This window comes from Dipodomys ordii, unplaced genomic scaffold (assembly GCF_000151885.1).
Source record: "Dipodomys ordii isolate 6190 unplaced genomic scaffold, Dord_2.0 Scaffold22, whole genome shotgun sequence".
Lineage (NCBI taxonomy): Eukaryota > Metazoa > Chordata > Mammalia > Rodentia > Heteromyidae > Dipodomys > Dipodomys ordii.
This window is the reverse complement of record NW_012267238.1, coordinates 11,599,297-11,622,171: the sequence shown is the minus strand read 5'-3', so window position 1 is coordinate 11,622,171 and position 22,875 is coordinate 11,599,297. Positions and strand designations below refer to the sequence as shown.

General features: G+C 39.5%; 1 protein-coding gene across 3 annotated transcripts in view; it reads right to left on the bottom strand.

The window, feature by feature from the left end:
• Nucleotides 1–22,207, bottom strand: part of Pcf11 (PCF11 cleavage and polyadenylation factor subunit) — a 30,485-nt gene extending 8,278 nt beyond the window's left edge. The window contains exons 1-11 of one of the 3 annotated variants that reach the window (XM_013014083.1): nucleotides 21,668–22,207; nucleotides 17,847–17,972; nucleotides 16,026–16,214; nucleotides 15,529–15,723; nucleotides 12,347–13,467; nucleotides 11,121–11,301; nucleotides 10,925–11,015; nucleotides 8,465–10,023; nucleotides 5,647–5,746; nucleotides 1,486–1,605; nucleotides 677–782 (exon numbers count right to left, since the gene is read on the bottom strand). In XM_013014083.1, the coding sequence (XP_012869537.1) occupies nucleotides 677–782; nucleotides 1,486–1,605; nucleotides 5,647–5,746; nucleotides 8,465–10,023; nucleotides 10,925–11,015; nucleotides 11,121–11,301; nucleotides 12,347–13,467; nucleotides 15,529–15,723; nucleotides 16,026–16,214; nucleotides 17,847–17,972; nucleotides 21,668–21,859 (3,980 nt within the window). In that variant the 5' untranslated portion in view covers nucleotides 21,860–22,207. Of the gene's footprint in view, nucleotides 1–676; nucleotides 783–1,485; nucleotides 1,606–5,646; nucleotides 5,747–8,464; nucleotides 10,024–10,531; nucleotides 11,016–11,120; nucleotides 11,302–12,346; nucleotides 13,468–15,528; nucleotides 15,724–16,025; nucleotides 16,215–17,846; nucleotides 17,973–21,667 lie in introns of all 3 variants that reach the window. The other 2 variants (XM_013014081.1, XM_013014082.1) reach the window with 2 other exon arrangements.
• Nucleotides 22,208–22,875: the final 668 nt, after the last annotated feature.

Sequence of the window (22,875 nt, the reverse complement as noted above, 5' to 3'; positions counted from 1 at the left end):
GCTCTACCACTTGAGCCACAGCACCACTTCTGGCTTTTTTTTTCTGCTTATGTGGTGCTGAGGAATCGAACCCAGGGCCTCAAGCATGCAAAGCAAGCGCTCTACCACTGAGCCACCTTCCTAGCCCAAGAGCATCAGTTTTTAAATACATTCCCTGTATCTCCACCAACCAGATAGAAAAATGGAAATGTAGAGGGCATATGCACTTATGCAACATACATATTTAAAGAATACATATGTTGTGCATTGGAGGCTTGTTTAACACCTATAACCAAGCTACTAAAGAGGCTGAGATCTTAAGATAGCAGTTTGAAATCAGCCCATGCAGGAAAGGCCATACTATTCTTACCTAGAATTAACCACCAAAAAAACAGAAAAAGTGGAGCTGTGGCTCTAGTGGTAGAGAGCTAGCCTTGAGTCAAAAAACAAACAAACAAACCAACAAGCAAAAAACCTCAGAGACAGACCCCATGAGATGAGTTCAAGCCCCATGACTGGCACAAAATACACATATCCTATTCGGAGAGAGAGCACAAAATGTATAGCGTACATATAAATATATATACCATATTCAGGAAAGACAAAAAGTTTCCTAAATTTCAGAACAGTAAAAGAACAAGATGAAATAGTACTAACAGTAATTGTGCCTACTGTTATGAAAATTATGACTACATACTGTTTCAATTCTTCAATTGTAAAATTAGTAAGATCTGGAACATCTTGATCTTCATTTTGATCTTCCTCCTCTTCAGCAGGAGGCTGAGCAGCAACTTCATTTACCTCTGCAATTAAAAACGAAGAGACAAAATTTTCCGATATTATCTTCCAAGTATTACACTACTATTCAGCGCTTCTGATCTGAAATTTACTGATTACAGAACTCTTTAAACAGTACCTTAACATTATTTTCTCAATATACAAATTATTTTCATAAAAGGACCACATAGAATAATCACTACATAATTACTAAACAACATTTGCAGCAATGCTAATTAACTGATACAAATGTCCATGGAACTCAAAATAATTTCACTATAAACCATGTGTTTTATTTTTCAAAAAACAGTTGATATTGTCCAAATGTACACATTACCTGAAATGGTAACCCCTCTGTACAACACCTTAATAATAACAATAAAATTCTATTTTATAATAAAAGAGAAAATTTAGGCCAGGCACTGGTGACCTACTTGTGAGACTAAGGATCTAGGTTCAAAGCTAGTCCAAACAGAAATGACCACAACATTATTTCTAATTACCAACAAAAAAGCTGGATGAGAGGCCTGGCTCCAAATGGTAAAGTGCCTGTTGTGAGCAAGCAAATGTGCAAGGCTATGAGTTCAAGCCCAATATAGGCACAAAAAAAAGAAAATAAGAAAATTATACCTAAAAATTTAGTTACAATAAGAACTTGTATCCTAACTTATATAATGCATCTCTAACTTTATAAAACTTGATATACATGAAGGATAAAGCCATACTTACGTGTTGTAGCTGAATCAGGCTGGGACAATTTGAGAATTCCTGTTTTTAGCAGTTTTGAAAACAATTCATTTACATCCACCTGACTGAGATGATTATCAGGATATGCTTTAGGAAGAGCTCCTTAAAAAAAAGAATAACATTGTTGAAAGAACTTAGGTTATACAAAGCATTTTCAAAATTCAACAATAAATTTGATAAAATCTTATTAATGATGTGTTTATTTCAAAGGCTTAGTTTTCATTTACACTGACAGATCACCATTTGAAAAAACACAGGAAGAAATACTTTAGCTGTTTATTATCTAAACAGAAAAAGTGCCAGCATTGTCCCCTTTTGTCGAATAATCCCATGACACACAAAAGGAGAATACAGAGGACAAAAAGCCTCATCCTCCCTTTTATGTAATGTAGCACACCACACTTAGGTGGAACTTTCCACCTTTGTAATTCTTTAGTCTTCATATTCTAACTAACTTGGAAAAAGCAGTTTTGTCCGGATAAAGCAGTATAATTTCTTAGCACAGATTTGTAGGAGGAAAAGAAGCTAGAAAAGACCAAACCCAAGTAGAAATATTGACCCACAGCTCCTGACATGAAATCTAATGGAACTGATGGCAAGAGCCATGCCATTTAATAGTACACCTACACTTACAACCTGTGTTATGTACAAGTGCCCTTGCAAAGCAGCTCAAACTATTGCTAATGTGTCAGATTGACTGAAGATTCAATTATCTGAATAAAAGTGACAACAATCTCTTCTGTTAACTCAATCTAATACTGTATTTTGCGAAGGAGTATTCTTTCTAATAATTGTGTCAATTGCAAAAGCAAGCTGGATTGGCAACTCAGTGGTTAAAAGAGCTTGCCAAGTATGCGCAAGGCCCTGGATTAAGATCCTACTGCCACAAAATAAATAAAAATATTTTTAATCACTATTATACAGGTACTATACCTTAGAGGAAAAGTTATGAACCACTAAATATTCCTTTTAGGATAGAAATTTAATTTGTATCCCCAATATGCATAATCCCTACCCTCAAGCATTTTTATACAGTCTTTATGCTTATCACAGATCTTATACAGTGTAGGCTAATATCTGAATTCATGAAAGAATAAATCAACCTCAATAATTAATTACAATAGTACTTTACCCATTAGCCTAATATTTACACTCCATTAGAACTCAGGTACATGAACTACCATGCCAGCTATCTCTTTGTAACTGAACCTTGTTCAAGTTGCCAAGCTGTGCCTCAATATCCCCCTGCCTGTAAAGATCTTAGTTCTACCTAAATGAGTTAATATTTTTCAGGCACTGAGGTATCTGGCACTATGTACGGTATTTAAAGCAAAATATAAATCAAATAGTAAACACTAAAAAGCTCATTGAAGGATCAACCTTATTAAATTCTTCCTAGTACAAGGCTCAAATGAACATTTTTTTTTTTTGTCGGTCATGGGGCTTGGGCACTGTCCCTGTGCTCTTCAGCTCAAGGTGAGCGTTCTACCGCTTTAGCCAAAGCGCCACTTCCGGTTTTCTAGTGGTTTATTGGAGATAAGAGTCTCATGGACTTTCCTGCCCGGGTTGGCTTTGAACCACGATCCTCAGATCTCAGCCTCCTGAGTAGCTAGGATTACAGGCGTGAGCCACAGGTGCCTAGCTAACAATTTATTTTTGAATGACTAAATGAGCAAAAGTATAACCACAGGATAATGGTATTTTCACTTTCAAAGTAGAGAAGGAAACCTAAGAGAAGCTGAAGGCAGCCCAATGAATATTGTTCATACCTCTTGTATGAGTAAGTAGAACTTGAAGACAAACCTAACATCTCATCCAATACTCCCAACCCAAGGGAATAAAATGATTTCCTGTGATATGTATAACCCAACATTGTGAAAGCCAGAAGAAAATCTAGGGACACTCCTGCCACCAACCCCAATACAACCAACAGTACTTTACAAGAAAAACTGGTTTCTAAAGGAAAATATGTTAACATAGCACTCAGAAGTTACAAAGTACTTCTATGCACTATCTCATTTGATTCAGGCAAATACTGACACTACAACCTCCTCATTCCATAGAAAGAAACTGAACAGCAAGGAAAATACACCTTACCCAAGTATAAAATGGTAGAAGTTCTAATTCTGACCTCTCCTAACTTCAGATCTCAAATCCTTTCTGTAGGGCTGAGAAGGTGGCTCAGTGGTAGAGCATTTGCCTTGCATGCCTGAGGCCCTGAGTTCGATTCCACAGTACCACATAAACCTGGGCGCTGTCCCTCAGTTCTTCAGCTCAAGGTTAGCGCTCTACCACGTGAGCCACAGCACCACTTTTGGCTTTTTTCTTTTTGCTTATGTGGTGCTGAGGAATCCAACCCAGGGCCTCAAGCATACAAGGCCAAGCACTCTACCACTGAGCCACCTTCCCAGCCCCTCTGTACCTTTTATTTGCAGTAACAACAACAACAACAAAATCACAAAGTAGTCTGTCTATTAGAAAGTAGTAGTTAAGAGATGGGTGACAATGTTGTCAGACACTTTGTACTTATATACGGTTTTGTAGAATGGGAACTTCTTTGTACAACTACTTAAAAGATAACAAAAAAATTAAATTTAAATTAGTAGCAAAATTATTTCATATTAATTAAATGAATTTCAAGCTGATACAATTTAAGAACCATTTAAGAGTCAAAGCATAAAAGAGAGCTAAAAACTTACTGAATTATCTCAGAAATTTTGGGAAATTCCCAAATTAGTAATGTGAGTAACGTAACACTATCTCAAAAACCATGTTCCTCAAAGAGCTTTTATTAGTAGTAGTTGGACCTGGGCACTGTATCACAATGAAAAACCAAAAGCATAAAAGAAAGCTAAAACCTTGGCCGGGCGCCGGTGGCTCATACCTGTAATCCTAGCTACTCAGGAGGCTGAGATCTGAGGATCGTGGTTCAAAACCAGCCCCAGCAGGCAAGTCCATGAGACTCTTATCTCCAATAAAATTCTAGAAAACCAGAAGTGGTGCCATGGCTCAAGTGGTAGTAGAGTGCTCACCTTGAACTGAAGAGCACAGGGATAGCGCCCAAGCCCAGAGTTCAAGCCCCATGACCGACCAAAAAAAAAAAAAAAAAAAAAGAAAGCTAAAGACTTACTGAATTACTTCAGCAATTTGGGAAAATTTCCTAAATTAGTAATGTGAGTAAAAAAAAGCCACACGACCGACAAAAAAAAATAATAATAAAAAAGTAATGTGAGTAACTTAACACTGTCCTAAAAATCATGTTCCACAAAGAGCTTTTTTTTATAAGTAGTTGAACTCAAGACCTAGGCATTGTATCTCTTAGCTTTTTTGCTCAAGGCTGGTGCTCTACCACTGAGCCACAGCTCCACTTCTGACTTTCGGTAGTTAATTGGAGATCATAGACTTTTCGGCTCAAGCTGGTTTCAAACTGCAATCCTCAGATCTCAGCTTCCTGAGTAATTAGTATTACAGGTATGATCTACCCTTGTCTAAGTGAGTAAGGTTTTTTTAATTACTTAGAAACTAAAGCAACTTGTTTGATTTTGCGGTTGTGTTACAAATCACTGTAATTTATATGCTTCCGATTTACCACATAGTAAAACTAAAATTCGTTTTTAAATATTATTATTCGTTATGATTTATCCTACAGTAACTAAAATCAGGGGACTTGGCTAAGAAATCACATTTCTTCCACCTGTGTGCTCATAAAAAACTTAAGAATGAATTGTTTATAAGGTAGTAGCCCCAGTATTCACTTAATACTTAGTGGGTCATAACACTCACAGTCACACACACACACACACACACACTCAAAATATCAAATAAAGTTGTTGCAGTTTGTCATTTATGTCATCCTATATTAACAAATTTTTACCGCCTGTAGCATCTCCTTCCAGCTTGCGCTCAGTAGAATTCCTTCTCTTTTTTACGATGCCCCAGTCTAATCATTATTAGCTATAAACCTAGTCATCATGAATATACATCAACAACATAAACTCTAAGGAACCAAAACATTTCAGCCAGATTACATTTCTATAAATTGAAGATGGTATCTCAAAATTTTGTTTAAGAGTGACATAGCTATTGAACAAACCAGCAATTATTTGTCTTTTGGAAAGAAAAAAAAGTTCAAAGAGTACATACCTGAAGGATTCTGTACAAATGCTCCTGGATTTTGTGGATGAACTGGTAAAAACTGTTGTCCTTGGCCAAATGCTACTGGCTGAGCTACACCAGTCAGAACCTTTAAGATAAACCTTGATTTTAAGAATGTCTTTTCTATTAGTAAAATTTTTACATTATAATCACATTGAAACATTAATAGATGTCATAAGGCCTACTGTTAATTTCTAGATCTTCTACAAACAGGAATAATATCTTCTATTATCATTATAAGGAACTGAAAATGAGTTCAATATTCCTTGAAAAATTTAAGGTACCATGGAAATATAACACAACTAACAATGAAGTGTATGGCTTTATATAAGTCACTTTACTTTGGGATACATTTTTCTGTATTTAACAAATATAAGAACTGGTATCTAGTGGTGAAACCTATACATAATCATAGGAGCTAGTGACATAGTAATACACACTAATAATCCTAGCAGTAGAAGAGGTCTGAGTCAAGAGAATAAAGGATACAATCCAGCCAGGTTACACAGCAAGACTGTTTCAAAAAAAAAAACATAAAAGAAAATCTGCTTCTATTAGCAATTTGTCATCTAACTCAATGGCTCATTCTTCCTGTCCATCATTTTTTGATAAGTTATAATCAGAACAAATTAGACTGCAAAAGATATCAAGAAGAATGTTTTTAAAAAAGAAAAGAACCAGGGCTGGGAGTATGGCCTGGTCACAGATCACTTGACTAACATGCACAAGGCCCTCAACTTCCATCCCCAGCACTAAAATAAATAACCATTATAAAGTAGGTAGTATACTGGCCTATAAATACCATATTTGTAGTTTAGAAGGCAGGACTGCTACACAAGTGTTATATATTATAAGTGTCCATTTATGAGCTCTGTTTGGTGTCAATGTGAATTTTTGGTGATATTTACTATACATCTAATAAAAAATTTGCCAATTGTATATACTGTAGGAATAACACTAAGCCCCATTACAGGGCATATGTCAGTAACAGCATCTTAACTTTAAAATAATTTACTTTAAATCTAAGACAAATATTTTCTTCCTCAACTTATTGGACATAAACAGAATACTTTCAAAAATGTTCATAATATGCTTTCCAAAATTTTCTTATTTTCTATTTTCTTCTATATAAAGTCGCTACTATAATTTGTCTTCGTAAATGGTCAATAGTTAGAGATAATAAATTTAATGCAGAAGATTTAGAGCAAATAAACCAAAGCAGTCATTCGAATATCAACTGGACGAATCACAAATTGTAAAAACATCTCTTTAAAATTAGTTCAAATGCTGGGCACTGGTGGCTCATACCTATAATCCTAGCTGCTGAGGAGGCTGAGATCTGAGGGTCAATGTTTAAAACCAGCCCTGGCAGGAAAAGTCCATGAGAGTGTTATCTCCAGTTAACCACCAGAAAACTGGAAATAGAGCTATGGTTCAAAGTGGCTGAGTGCTAGTCTTGAGCAAGAAAGCTCAGGAACGGTGCCCAGTCCCTACCAGAGTTCAAACCCCATGACTGACAAAAAAAAAAAAAAATTCAATATATATTTTACAAAGTACTGAATATCAAAAAGCTGGGCATGTTAGCACATGCTTAAAATCCTAGCACTTGGAATACTGAAGCAGGAAGATCATGTGCTTCAGACCAGCTTGATCTACACAGCAATATCCAAGCCAGCCTGGAGTACACAGTGAGACCCTGACTCATAAAAAAACTAAAATAACAAAAACCAGCATACCAACAGTTATACATATATATATAGAGAGAGAGTATATCTGGAAGACAGCAAATATGCTGTGCTGAAATTAAATCAAGCAACTATACTTGATAGAGTGGTAGAAAGTTGGTGAAAATATAGAAAGAATTGAAGACTAGTAAAAGCATGGATGATTTCAAGGGTAAGGATGTTCTTGATCTAAGAATCTGGGTACCAGTGCTTTATGCCTTATAACCTGAGCTCTGCAGGAGGCTGAGATCTGAGGATCACAGTGCAAAGCCAGCCCAGGCAGGAACGTCTATGAATCTCTGATCTCTCCAATTAACCAGCAAAAAGTTAGAAGTGGAACTGTGGTTCAAGTAACACAGTGACAGCCTTGAGTGAAAAAGCCAAAGGCCAAGCCCAGACCCTGAGTTCAAGCCCCAGTACCAGAACCAAAAAAAAAAAAAAAAGAAAGTCTAAGAAATCATCTCCAGTGGTTATTTTCAACCATATCAAGCCTCAACAGTTATCCAATGAAGGAAAGGTCTACAACTTCAGTACTTAAAACTTTAAAAAAGCAAACCCCTCCCCCCCAAAAAGTATATCTGTAACCAACAGTAATGAGAGGAATAAAAAGAGGTGGAAAGAAGAGAAACTGAGATATTTCCCTGACTCTTGGATGAGTTAAAATTACTTTGGGATTTAAGCTGCTAGTATCATCCCCAAAGGACTGTCACACCAATTTCCTAGCACATGAGGTTCTGAATGAAGTACATAAAGAATCTCTTTCCTTTGAGAAGGGAGGCACAGAAATGTAAGAACCAAGAGTGAACAAATGCAACGACAAATATGACTAGACACTACATTGAAAATGAACTATACAACCTGTGAGTGGGGATGGGGGGGGGGGAACTGGGAGAATGCAAAGGAAGGAGTGACACTGTCCAAAAAGAAATGTTATATTACTCATTACCTGACTTATGTACCTTTAACTCCTGTATATCATCTTTATAAAAAACTTTCCTTATACAATAAATTATGACTTAAAACATTCAAAATAGCTAACTTATGTACACATCACATAATTTCAGAGAAATGGTAAGACTTACCTGTTGAGGTCCTTGAATATTTCCTACTGATATTGGAGCAGGTAAATTACCAAAGTTTCCAAACTGAGAACTCTGAAGATTCTTTTCATCAAAATAGTGTCCAGAAGCTCTGTTAAGGGGATTTGAGAAACTCTGGTTTCCAGGGCCATGTGGTCCATTAAAGTTTGGTCCTTGGGGTGAGTCAAATATTTGTTCATGTCTCTGGAACTGTAGTCCTTGGGATGGAGCATTAAAAGAACTGCCAGGTGGATCATTATATGGGCCAGTCTGATTGAAAGATTCAAGCCTTTGTGAAGGATGATTGTCAAATCGTGTGCCTTGTAGACCAAGAGGAATATCAAACCTTGATGCCTGCTGGTGTTGTGGACCATCAAATCTTTGAGGTACACCATCAAATCTTGGTTGAACCTGCTGTCCAGGTGGTCCATCAAACCTCTGTGGGCCTGGCTGACCAGGAGTTCTTTCAAATCTAGGACCTGGCTGACCATGCAATCCATCAAATCTTGGCAAAAGTGATGGTTGACCTGGCTGCCCATCAAACCTTAAAGCATGACAACCTTCAAATCTTGGACCACCTTGACCCAGAGGCCCTTCAATTCTCAGGCCACCTCCTGGTACAGGACCCTCAAACCTCATGCCACCTCCTTGTTGAACTAAAGGCCCTTCAAATCTGATCCCAACCCCTGGTTGACCATGTGGACCCTCAAACCTAAGGTTGCCACCAAGCTGATTATGTTGTCCTTCAAATCTCAGGCCAGCTACAGACTGGCCATGGGGGCCCTCAAACCTCATTCCAACTCCTTGCTGTAACAAAGGACCCTCAAATCTGATCCCACTTCCTGGCTGACCATGAGGTCCATCAAACCTCATCGAAGCCCCTGATGGGCCATGACCCCCTTCAAATCTAAGTCCACCTACAGGCTGACCTCGTGGATTATCAAATCTAAGACCACCCACGGGCTGACCATGAGGTCCCTCAAACCTGAGACCACCCACAGGTTGACCACGATGACCTTCAAACCTGAGACCACCCACAGGCTGACCCCCTGGTCCTTCAAATCGCAAACCACCTGCAGATCCCTCAAACCTCAGACCAGGGGATCCTTCAAACCGAAAACCACCTCCTCCTGCTTGACCAATTGGCCCTTCAAATCGCAGAGGTGTCCCTACTGGTCCTGGAGGCCCCTCAAATCTCAAAGGACACCCACCTCCTATCTGACCTTGTGGTCCTTCAAATCTCAAAGGGCCTCCTCCCCCCATTTGTCCTGGTGACCCATCAAACCGAAGAGAACCTGGTGTAGGAGGTCCATCAACTCTAGGGCTTAATTTATTAGGTCCTTCAAAAATCATCTTGGTTGGGCCATCTCTTGTTACTGATGGCCTACTAGGTCCATCAAATAATGGTCTGTCTTCAGCTAAAGCTGTAAGTCGCTGATTTGTATCAAGGCCAGCAAATCTTGATGCTGGGCTGTCTACAAATGGTTTATCTGAATCTTCATATCTAGGTCGTTTAAGTGGGAAACGATCATTGAATGGCGATCTCTGCTCTTCTCGAACACCTTTTAAAAAGAAAAAAATATTTTCAATAAATTTGAGTTTATATCAAATTCCTTAAGTCTTTCTATGTGCATATACATATTTATATAAACTATCTCACTGTATTAGAGGGTTGGCAAGAGAGACTATTAAAACAGTAGATGATAATAGGATGCCCTCTAGATTCAGACACACCTGGGGTTAAAAAAAAAATTCCCCCATTCTGTCAAGATACTTGTATCTGACTTTGAGAGCAAGTTACTTAACCTCTCCAGTTCTGATTCCTATCTTTAAAGCAGGGATATTTCATTAGGTTATTGTGAGGATTAAATCAAATTACATATAAAAAGGACCTAGTCCCTAACAGGCCTTGTAAAAAGCTCTCTTCACTTTCCACATGGGAAAAACTACAAAACAAACAAGCAAATAAAAAGAAGGTAGTCTGAACAATAAAATCCATCCCCACTTAGCTTCTTCATTTCCCTTCACTGCTGTGATTCAATAGGCATAATCTGATTTAACTTTTTCTACCTTTAGCAGAGACTTGCTCGTCATGTCTTCTCCGGCCCTCATGGGGTGAAAGATTCTCAGCATAAGAACGACTCCCAGATATAGGAGAAAGACGTCTTGCTCTTTCACTAAATTGTTCTTTTCTGTCAAACTGTGCTCCACTATTCCTATTTGCATGTTTACTTTTGGATGGCTCACATTCTATTCCAGACAACAAGGCATCAGTCAAAGGGTAGTCAAAAATATCAGGATCTAAAAGATCAAGTCTTGGAAATGAATGCTGAACCTGTGTCCTTTTCAGTTTTGCTTTATGTTCATAGTAGGTTAATTCAGCATCAGATAAGAGAGGTTTCTTTTTTAATCCACCTTTATTTTCTTCTGTAGGACTATCCCGTACACTGCATCTATGTTTACCTTCTTGATACTGAAATAGTTGTCGAATTTGATGCACAACAACAAGGAACTCATCCTGTGTAATTTCACCAGATGCTAAACGTTCACTCGTCTGCAGAGGGGGATAAAAAGAAATTATGCATTTTAAATATTAAAAATATACTTACAAAAAAATTAGGCAAAAGAGAATGAATGACATGAGATTAATCATAATTACCTTTTGAATTAACTCTCTCTTGCTTGCAAGAGTTAACTCCTTAGGAATCTGAAGATTGGCATCTACACTTAATCGATGCTGCTGCTTTGGAGCTCGAGGTGACAAAATTCCTTTAGTGCTTGACCAGCTCTCCCTATGCCTTAAATGAGGAGATTTGTTATGTTCATCACCTTGCTGTAAGCTGAAACCATAAAAGCTGTATGTTACTTCAAGTGTTTCTTTGTTGTTTTTTTTTAATACTAAGAACTTCATTTAAGGTTCCTTTTCAAAGGACCTAGTTACAATACATAACAGCAAGTTCCAAAAGCAATATAGACTACATGAAAAAACAAGAAAAAAAAGAATTCGGAGGGGAGAGGGGGAATGGAAAGGGATGGTAAGGGGAAAGAGGAGGAGACAACAATGCTTGATAAGAAATGCACTCATTACATTTTGCCCATGTAATTATAACTGTCTGTACAGTATTTTCACAATAAAAAAAAAAAAAGAATTCTGATTCTACTAGGTGCCGGTGGCTCACACACCTAGAATCATAGCTACTAAGGAAGCTAAGATCTGAGGATCACAGTCTAAAGCCAGCCAAGGTAGGAAAAGTCCATGAAACTATTTAATCTAATCAACCACCAAAAAGCTGGAAGTGGAACTCTGGTTCAAGTGGTGGAGAGCTAGTCTTGAGTACAAAAGCTCAGGAACAGCACCTAGGCCCTGAGTTTTAAGACCCAGGACCAGCACACTCACATACACTCTGTCTCTCAGAAATACACACACATACATACATACACAAAAGAATTCTGATTTCCTGGATTCATCTTCCTTAAGATGACACGTTCCTAAACTTCAGTTTCTTTCTTCATAATAGGAATGACAGTAATCTTTAACCTTCAGGGATTTATGAATTAAATGGTACCAGGTGCCAGTGATTCACGCCTGTAATCCTAGCTAGTCAGAAAGCTGAGATCTGAGGACTGGGGTTCAAAGCCAGGCAGGAAAAGCCAGTTATTTCCCAAATAACCACAAAAAACTGGAAGAAGAGCTGTGGCTCAGGTGGTAGAACACTAGCCTTGAGCAACATAGCTCAGGAACAGCATTCAGACCCTGAGTTCAAGCCCCATGACCAGCACAAAAATTAGAAAAACAATGGAAAGATAAATTACTGTGACATTCAACATTTTCTAACTTTTAACACTACCTTTCAATATTACATAATTATAATATTAAAATCATACCTTTTATTTTCTTCCCAACCAGACTTCCACCTCTTAGCAGACTTGGAACTTGGCCAATTTTCTAAATTTTCCTTTGGTTCATTGCCTGACTTCATAGAATGTTGATTTGCAGTTTCCTGTGGTCTTTCTTCTTCAGTCTTTTTCATTCTCCTTGGATCTCGAATATCCTGTTTAGTGCTTCTCTTAGCATTTCTTTCTTCCCTGGATGGTGGCGTAAACTCTTCCATATGTGACTGCTTAGCTCCTGATTGGCGGATCTTTCCAGCTTTGGGTGTCGAACTTGGAGACATACTTCTCTGCCTTCGTTTGGGCGACCTCCTATCTCTTCTTTTGGGGGAATGTATAATTGGTGATCGAGACTTGGGTGATCGAGATCTTGATCGTTTTCTTGTACTTGATCTCCCTGGTTTTGTCCCCTGTTTTTCCAATTCTTCTATGACTGTGTCCTGTTTTTGTACAATGCCATTTATAATTTTACTTCTACTTCCAATTAGTCTATGTTCAGATGATTTCATGTGCTCATCTTTATCTTTTTTTTCTGCCGTTTTTCTCTTTTCTTTAACATCATCATCTTTGCTATCAGTCTTATCCTGAAGATGTTTTTTTAATCTTGGATCTCTCTTGTTCACATCAGATAACCTTGCACTTTCAGATTCTTGATTTTTCAAGTCTTTTGTGTGAGATACTTTGTTTTTCAAAGGTGATGGTGACTTTGATTTTGATTTTGATTTTGAATCTAATTGGTCAAGTTCTTTCTTAGTTATTTTTTCACCTGATTTACTTTTTTCTTGCTTAGATGAATTAAGTTTTTCAGAGGATACAGTTTTACTTGTCTTAGTATCAGATTGGTTCAACGTATTTATTAGAAAGTCTTTCCTGTGACTCTGATCTTTACCATGAGAAGAATGTTGGCTCATCCTGTTAAGTCGAGGATCCCTGTTAGTTCCTTTCAAATCCTGAATTTGTAAGGATGGACCTGGACGGCTTTTCTCAGGTTGAACAGGAACCTGATGGGGAGGAGCTTTAACTGCCATAGGGGGAATTTGAGAAACATGTAATTTAGATGGTGTTGATCCAGGACCCAAGTTAGCTGTCTCCTGCTGAACACTAAGAGAAACTGCCTGAAATACAAAATATATGTTCATATTAATACTATAAATTATATAGTTATTATTTCAATTCCTTGACATTATATAAAGAAAACAGCGTTTTCAGTAATACTTCCTCAATAGTGTATTTATCGTATATACATTTCTAATGTGCAAGTATAATGAAAAGAAAATCCAGGGCTGGGAAGGTAGCTCAGTGGTAGAGCGCTTGCCTTGCATACATGAGGCCCTGGGTTCGATTCCTCAGCACCACATAAGCAAAAAAAAAAAAAAAGCCAGAAGTGGCACTGTGGCCTTAGCTGAAGAGCTGAGAGACAGCACCCAGGCCCAGAGTTCAGGCCCCATGACCAGTCACCCCCACCCCCCCAAAAAAAAGAAAAGAAAATCCATGTACCTAACTGGTCTGTTACTTCCATTATAGAATGGGGAAAGTCTGCTTCTTCCTTTTTTGGGTTTTTTTTTTTTTGTGGGGGGGTCCGGTCGTGGGGCCTGAACTCTGGGCCTGGGTGCTGTCCCTCAGCTCTTCAGCTAGCGCTCTACCATCTGAGGCACAGTGCCACTTCCGGCTTTTTTCTTTTTGATTATGTGGTTCTGAGGAATTGAACCCAGGGCCTCGTGCATGCAAGGCAAGTGCTCTACCACTGAGCCACCTTCCCAGCCCCAGTCTGCTTCTTCCTTTCAATTTTCTACACCAGATTATACCTAAGAAACTGCTCAACACTATACTCCAGTTGCACTGCACAGTTATTCCAGTTAAATTCAATGTTATGAGATTTCATTTTCTCCAGTGTCATTACTTATGAACTCAAAAAATTCTTTCTGGGGCTGGGAAGGTGGCTCAGTGGTAGAGCGCTTGCCTTGCATGCATGAGGCCCTGGGTTCGATTCCTCAGCACCACATAAGCAAAAAGAAAAAAGCTGGAAGTGGCGTTGTGGCTCAAGTGGTAGAGTGCTAGCCTTGAGCTGAAGAGCTGAGGGACAGCACCCAGGCCCAGAGTTCAGGCCCCAAGACTGACCCAAAAAAAAAAAATTCTTTCTGAAGCTGAGCACCAGTAGCTCACACCTGTACTCCTAGCTACTCAGGAGGCAGAGATCAGAAGATCATAGTTTGCAACCAACCCATACAGGAAAATCCATGAAGTAGAATTGTGGCTCAAGTGGTAGAGTGGTAGAGTGCTTGAGCAAAAAAAAAAAAAAACCAAAACTCTGGGACAGTGACCAGACCCTGAGTTCAAGCCCTAGTAAGGGGGTGGGGAAATCTAATAATATCAATGATAAAGAAAGAACTTATTACAAAGTCATCCATGCATAAAAACACACACTTTTCTGAATGTTTAATGTTTAACTAACTTTGTAGAATTCTAGGAACTTTGTTCTTAAAGCTCATAAAACATTAACTATTATGCAACAACATTCCCAACACACCTACCATCTTAGAACTGAAATATTAAGTCCACATTAATGTAATAGGTCAAACTAAGGTGTTGTGAGGCACCAGTGGATCACACCTGTAATGCTAACTATTCAAGATGCTGAGATCTGAGGGTGGTGACTCACAGCCAGCCCAGGCAGAAAAAAAGCCATGAGGTTCATCTCCAATTAGCCACCAAAAAGCTGTAAGTAGAGCTGTGACTAAAATGGTAGCTTTGAGCACAAAAGCTCAGGCATCACACCCAAGCCCTGAATTTAAATCCCATTGCTGGCACAAAAACTAATACCCAAACAACAACAAAAAACCAAGGTGCTACACCAGATTATACCTAAGAAACTGCTCAACACTATACTCCAGTTGCACTGCACAGTTATTCCAGTTAAATTCAATGTTATGAGATTTCATTTTCTCCAGTGTCATTACTTATAAACTCAAAAAGTGCTACCCTGTAACATAACAGAAAACTATTTTCTTGAAAATGAAGGTTAGACGTGTGTGTGTGTGTGTGTGTGTGTGTAGACTAATACAGCATAATTTGCGATGGAAAAGACACTATCAATAAAATGTTACAACTCAAACACAATTGCTTTCCTACTGTTATACCATTAAAATACTTAAAATAACCAAGTTTTCCCTACTTACCAGTTGTGCCTTAGCTTGCTCTAACTCAAGCTCCAGCTTTTTCTGCTGAAGTTCTAACAATTGTTTTTGTTTTGCCAGTAACTGCTGCCTTATTAGTTGTTCTTGGGTAAGATTCTTTTGTATATCAGGAACAATCGGAGGAGTAGAGATGCTGGGAGAACTGACCACTGTGCCAGGTGTTGAAGGCTCCTCAGGCTGTAAGAAAAAATAACTTCTTAAGAAAAATATAGCTTAAAAACAAGCTAAGAGTTAACTAAAAATAATCAAGAATTATCAGTAATTATTAATAGCCAATCATGCTTAAACACAGGTAAACTTTTCCCAAATTTAAAACCATCAATGTTATACAAGTAAACAGGGTCTATGTTATTTCCATTACTTTTCCAAATTGAACTGACCTAGCACTGAGTTTTCTGTTTTTGCTTTCTGGAAAGAACACTTACAGAAGTTAGCATCTGATCAAGTACTAGTATTTACCATTCATGTTGAAAACTTACCGATTTATTTAAAAACTTGGGATTCACATGGATGCTAGATGTGTTCACATTGGGGGGTAGAGGTTTAATAGGCCAAGCAGGATCTAATGAATTGACTCTGACATCCAGGGCATAAAGTTTCTTCAAAGGGAATATCTCATCCCATGTGGAACGTAATTTAAATAAACTTTTTCTAGTATTTTCATCCACCTAGAAGAACAGAACAATTCTATGGCTTGTTAAGTTACTATAGAATGTTTTATATATTAAATATAAAGTTAGGCAAATCTGTTCTACTTCACATACAGAACTATACTGCTCACTTGTAAACATATATCACAGTAATAATTTATAAAATGTACATGAGTACATGTATTTATTCTTTAAAAATTTAGTTATTACCTAGTACTCATGAAAAAAATACCCAGGCAAGACTATTTTTAAAAGTATAAAATGTCTCCACATTTTAGGGCTTGATATATTAATGCTAGTAGTACTCTGTTATATATAACTAGAAGATAGTTTACCTGATAGCTAAACCTATTTACTTAGTAGTAACCAAGTTAAAGACAAATCTGTCTTGCATTTATTACAAATCTGTAATGCAATTGTAAGTCCCTATGAAAAGCTGTGATATGAAAAAGCACAAAATCTTAATCACTTATGGGCTTTATATAACTTAACTATTCTCATTTGTACTGCCCTAACAATTTTTAAAAACTACCCATCAGAGTAACCTAGCACTTAGGAACACAATTAGGTTTTTAACTTTAGGGTTTAACTATACTCTTAGAGTAAATTTACTATAAGGTCATTTTACCAACTATATTGTAAAACCCAAGTTAAATCCAGTAAAATCTAACAAGCAATTTAACCATACTGAAACTGAAACTTGATGGTTGGTTAAGCCCTCCCCCCGCCAAAATTAGTGAGGTTAGCTTCTTTTTAGATTAAGCCTCAGGTAAACAGTACTTGGCAAATATCGACAAAGAAACTATTGCCATTTTTAGTACTTCAATAGTTTTCCAAATTTCTTCTAAATATACTGTAAGTAAAACCTAGTATTTTTTAAAGCTTCCAATTCTAAAAAAAAAAAAATCTAACAAGTTGTCCAGTACATCTTAAAAAATGTAAAACTACCTACAAATTATCAATGTTAGTTAGGCAACAATTCATAATCATGTCCTAAGTACATGAAAGAAAGTTTAACTAGCAGAGTACCAAATCCATCCCTTTCAACTTAATACTGTATTACCAAAACTACAAGATACAATGTTACAATACAATCTCTAGGTATGGAAAATAGCAACCTTTTCTTCTAAGCACTAATGCAAAATTTCAAAATTAACCTAAAGCTAATAAAGTGGCCCCACCATTCACACATATCTACAACATTCACATAAAACATACTTTGAACCATGTAACAAGAAATGTTTCTCTTAAAAAGGGGGAAGGTGGTGTTTTAGGTATGAAGCACAGATTGACATAAATCTGTGCTTTTTGACACTAATACTAGAAATTTAAATAAACTTTAAAGTACACAAGAAGTTTTATTTTTACCCATATTGGAGATAAAACATCCTCAATAAAAATAACAATGCATAATTTTTTGAAAATGAACAATTCAAGTGAATAAAAGCACAGTATAGTAAACATATAAAACTCTAGGATGTGTCTTAAGGATTTAACAAAATATTAGCAGTAGCCACTTTCCTTGAAAAGGTACTTGGTTAAAGTGTCCAAATGAAAAAACATTTTACCACCCAAGAAAACCCAACACAAGGCAAAATTTATTTAATCAGGAACACATTTCTTTAAAAAAAATTCTAAATGTATATATACCTTTTCAAAAACACAAATAAATGTTGCAACAAGATTTTTAGTAAAGGCAGTGAGATACTCTCTTCCAACATTTTTCACGATAGAATCCATAAGGTACATAACAGGAAGCTTCTCTGAGGAAGGAGCCTGAAGTAATAAAAAGAAACTGAGAAGTTTAGTATAATGAATTGCCACCAAATAATTATTTTTAAAGTGAGTTTTTAAGCCTACAATACAGACCTCTTTTTGTTGGCACTAAATACTTTTGAATTGATCTATTAATGTTTATGAAACTTAAGTGTTCCATCAAGTTCTCATCTCTTACAATAATCTTTAGTTAGGCACACAACAGTTTAGAATTATCAGGAGGAAAACAAACCGTAAGCCCTAGTACTCATCTACCACTGAAGATTTCAGGCACATGTGGCTGTTTAAAAAAAAAACAAACAAAAACCTGTGTTTTAACTATAAAAGGGGAGGAACAATTATTTTCCCAAGTATCAGCTTTGGGACCCACTTTATCAGTGTGCCTAAATCAATGAAGTAGAAACCCTAGTTTCTAAAGTGTGTTTGTATGTTTAAGTCTGTGAAGCTTTGTTACCTGTAAAATTAGGATCACTTCTCTATAACCCCAATGAATAAAGTAATTATAAACACACTTCACATCTGATGTCAATGGCAAGACACTTAAAATACTTGCACATGAACATGAAGGAAGGTGCAAGTTTGTCACTGATACAAGAAAAACTGGATGGAGCAGCCGCTGAATCATGTAAATCAGGTTGAACTTGACTCTGGAAACCTGGATGTCCTGAAGATTTTCTTCACAGCATGAATTCTCCGACGATTATTTTTCCTCTGGCATGCACAAACAAACCAGAGGTTCTAAATTTGTGCTGATGCTGATAAAAGTAGCCCTTTCCAATGTAATATTGCCCCAAGTTCAACTGCAATGCCTACCCACAACTGGCTTCTAGGATGCACACCAAGCTTCCAGAAAGCATCAGCAGGTTCACAGACTTCAGGAGAATTAAGACATACCACATAAACTAACTACACAGGAGCACCCATGACTTAAAAACAAAAACAAAAAAAAAGGTAACAGGTTATCCCACTTACCCACCCCACGACGATGTGTATAGAAATCTAAACCCTGAACACACCCATAACTTGTAGCTAGGGCAGGCCCACAGTTCTGGCAAACACAATGCCATCAGATTTCACAAAACCAATTGCCCATACAAGTGTGTGGAAATGCTCTTGCTTCTTTCTGTAACACCCTTTACAAGTGACTAAAGAAACCTTTGAAAAACCTTGTATGAAGAGTTTCTTTTAAAGTGCTATCTTAAAAAAAAAGGAGGGGGGGGGGTTCCACAAGGCCACTGCATGTGGGTAAACTAGTGCCAACATGTCAAACATCGTATTGCTGAGACTTTACCATGTCTTGTTTTATACCATTTAAGCAATTGAGGATTAACAGGCTCTCTCTTAACACCATAATCTGTCCAACAGATTAATCTTTTATTGCATAGGTGAAGTACTTCTATGTTATACTTTCAGTACTGCTACCTTATGGGATGATTCTAATTAGGTGTGAATCCTTAAATTCAGCAATGCCTGAGATGCTAAATAAGGACACAAACAACCCTCAGAAACACAAAACCAAGCCAGATTGCTAACCAAATGACAGAAGACCCTCCCACCCCTCACCCTCAACTCCAACCCAGATTAAGATAGTCCCACAAAGTCTGGCTTTACAAAAAAACAAACAAAAAAACCAGGAAGCATGTGCCTCCAAAATTTCAGCTGTCTTTTGCCAGCAAACAGTCCATCTAGTTTCACCACTCTGTGTAGTGAATACACAAATACAAGTTTTATGTGGTCACTGTATCCAGCATTTAGTTTTCGATTCTGGAAGGTCTTCTGGATCCACTAAAAACCAGTAAAGGAAGCTGTTCTTGGAGTGATAATCTATGCTGCTAAACATTTGGTGCTGTGGAATATTAACCCAAAATATATCGAAGTAATTCGATTTTTTAAATGTTATTTTGTTAAAAATGCAAGTGTGCTTTTTCAAAAGGCATTTAATGTCCTATTAAGCTTTTAACAAGGCAAAAACAAAGTTTACATCCAACAAATATGTGATATTCACAAAAAGGATGTCGAGTATGAGGAACACGGCCTTCTTAAATCTCATACTTTAAAAAGAACAGCTGTTTCAGTCAACAGGAAAAGGTGAATGAAAACTTGTATTTTCAAAATGAAAACAGTACTCTTGTTGAGCCCTTTAAAAAGAAAAAAAACACTTTTTTTTCCTCTTAAGATATGATAGGACCACTTGAAACCGTGTATCTTGTGAACTGATTTACCCAAAACAGTGGATGGAACCTAAAGAAGAATGAACCCAAGTCACTTAAAGACTTTTGTTTACAACACACAACCACGTAGATAAAAATAAGTCTTGGAAACAACTTCTACACCTTACAAAGGTAAATAAAAAAGACAAATACATATTTTATATGTTTTATTCACAAATTTTATAATACCAGTCACACATTTCAAAACCATTTATTAGTCAGACCACTCAGTTTTACACTAGACAGAAACCGTCTCTAAACAATATATTGGTGGTTGTTGTTAAATAGTGGCCTTTTAAAAGGGGTTCACTCTGCTAAAAGGAGGCTCATCCTGATCATTGCAATCACTAACAACTAGAAAAAACTAAACCGCAAGTACAGCTCGAAAAATAACTTAAAACGTAGTACTGGGAATCTATTGAAACTTATAATGAAGTTTAACAGTAACTTTACTTAAATGACATATCGATCCCAAATGAATCCACAGAAGAGGAAGAACTACAGGGAAATAAATGAAAGGTGGCAGAGGGCCACTTCTGTCAAAGGGTAAAGGAAAAGCACGCCTTCACTATCAGGGAAGGGAGGAAAAAAATAAGAGAAAAGGAAGAGGCGGAGGGACTCAACTTTTTAGAGAAACTACGAAGGCTAAGTTACCCTCTGGGCCGGATCTCCACCTACAGGTTGGATAAGATCTCTTTCCCCCCACCACCACCCAAACCCCACCCTTGACCCAGCTTCCCCTATTTGGGGGCAAATTAGACCCTCCGATGAGAGAGTCAAAGTTTGATTATAGCCGCCCCCACCCCAAAATGGGGCTGACGGGTGTGAGCAGCTGCCTGGCTGGCAGGGAATGGATTCTCCTCTCTTCCCTTTCGCATCATGTGCTTTTCAGGCGCCATGTTGGGCTCCTAACAGGCCGCTGCTCCACTCCGGGAGGGGAGGGGGGGGGAGCCGATTCTCTACACCCGCCCACCAGCAGCTCTCTCCCAGGTCCCCCTTCACCTCCTTCCAACCCTCAGAGCACAAATACCCCAAAAAGGGTACTGGAGAAAAACGGGGTAACCACTCCCCACCTTCCCACGGGCTCAAAACGGTTTGAACTCTTTAACTCCCCCCTCTCGAGAAAATAAATAAATAAAACTCGGAACTGCCTTTTAAGTTCTCGTCTCCCCCTCCAGCCCACCCCGAGGGGCTCTGTTCAAAAGAGTGTTTGGAGTGTGGGGACGTACAATGCGGTGGCCTAAATAAGGAGTTGGTGAGCGGAAATGGGGCTCCACCCTTTATCCTCCCCACTCCCCCCCTCCCCCGAGGCCCACGCTCGAAGCCTGGGCCAAAGACCGAGCCTGAGTGGGGGGGGAGGGGGGGGTTGGAGAGGAGGAACACCGTCCCCCTCGGGATGGAAGCGAGACCTGGGATGAGGCTGACACTAAGATCAGGGGGGAGGGGGGTATTAGAAGAATAGGAGGCTGCGGGGTGTATAAAAACCTTGGCGGTTTGGGCCTCGATGAGAGAGACGATCTCCTTGGCGAAGGGCAGGTTCTCCTCGGCTAGAATGGTCAGCATATTGATGTGCGGTTTGCTATTGAAGGTCAGGTCTTCGAGCGATGACTGATAATCCCGACAGGCGTCCTCCCGGGCCCCAGCAGCCCCGGCCTCGGCCGGCGTCTGCTCTGACATTGCGCCGCGGCCCCCCTCCGAGGTCCGCCGCAGCTGAAGCTGAAGCCGCTCTCGACACCCCGCCTCCCTTCCGACTCCTCTTCCTCTCTCCCCGGGCCTCTCACGGCTCCGGCTTCACCACATGCTGACCGCGGAGGGGGGGGTGGGGGACGACACCAGGGGAACCTCGGGGATGAAGCGCCGCCGTCTCACGGGTGATCTCTGTCCGCTTCCAGCCGCCAAAGAAGCTTCTTTCTCCACAGACACAAAATGGCGGCGGCAGTGGCGGCTCCAGCTCCGAAAATGTCTGTGTTCCCAACCGCTGCGTCGTGCGAAATGAACTAGGGGAGGGGAGATGTGCGGTAAAAGGGCGGGGCCGTTGGTGAAACCAAGCGCGATTGGCTGAGCCGGCTGCGTCACAGGCCCCGCCCCCGCCCCTTCCGCAGGACGTCCTGGCACCGCCTTCTTTCCGGCCCCAACCAGGGCTTTCGCAATGCCGACGGCTCGGAGGCGCGGCGCAAAAGAGGACGCTTCTCATTGGCCGGTTCATAAGGGACTGTTCCGTCATTTGTTACCATAACAACCCAATCGGGAAAACCAATAAGGTTGGGAAAAGGCTGTCTAAGGACCAACCCAACCAGTTTTAAGAAAGCTCCACGGTCTACCTTACACCCCTCCCTCTGCAGTCTCCCAGCCACTGAGCGGCTCCGTCAATCATCCTGCCTCCCGCCTTCCCAGACAGCGGCGCCCGGGCGAAGGGGAGAGGGGCGGGGGGAAGTACGGGCTGGGACGGCGGGGAAGGGAAAGCCGGGAGGGGGGGGGGAACCGTATGGGGGGGCTCGGGAAGAGATGTGAGGAGAGGGAAGGAGAGAGGGGCGGGAGCATCCCGGCCGGGGCGGGGAAAGGGACGCGGACCGAGGGGGCGGGGTGGTGGGGCGTGCGGGCCCTGGCTGGGAGAGGAACGGGGGGCCGAGGGGCGGGGAGCGCGCGGGCCCGGGCGGAGGGGAGAGGGGCGGGGCAGCCGAGGCTCGGGGTCC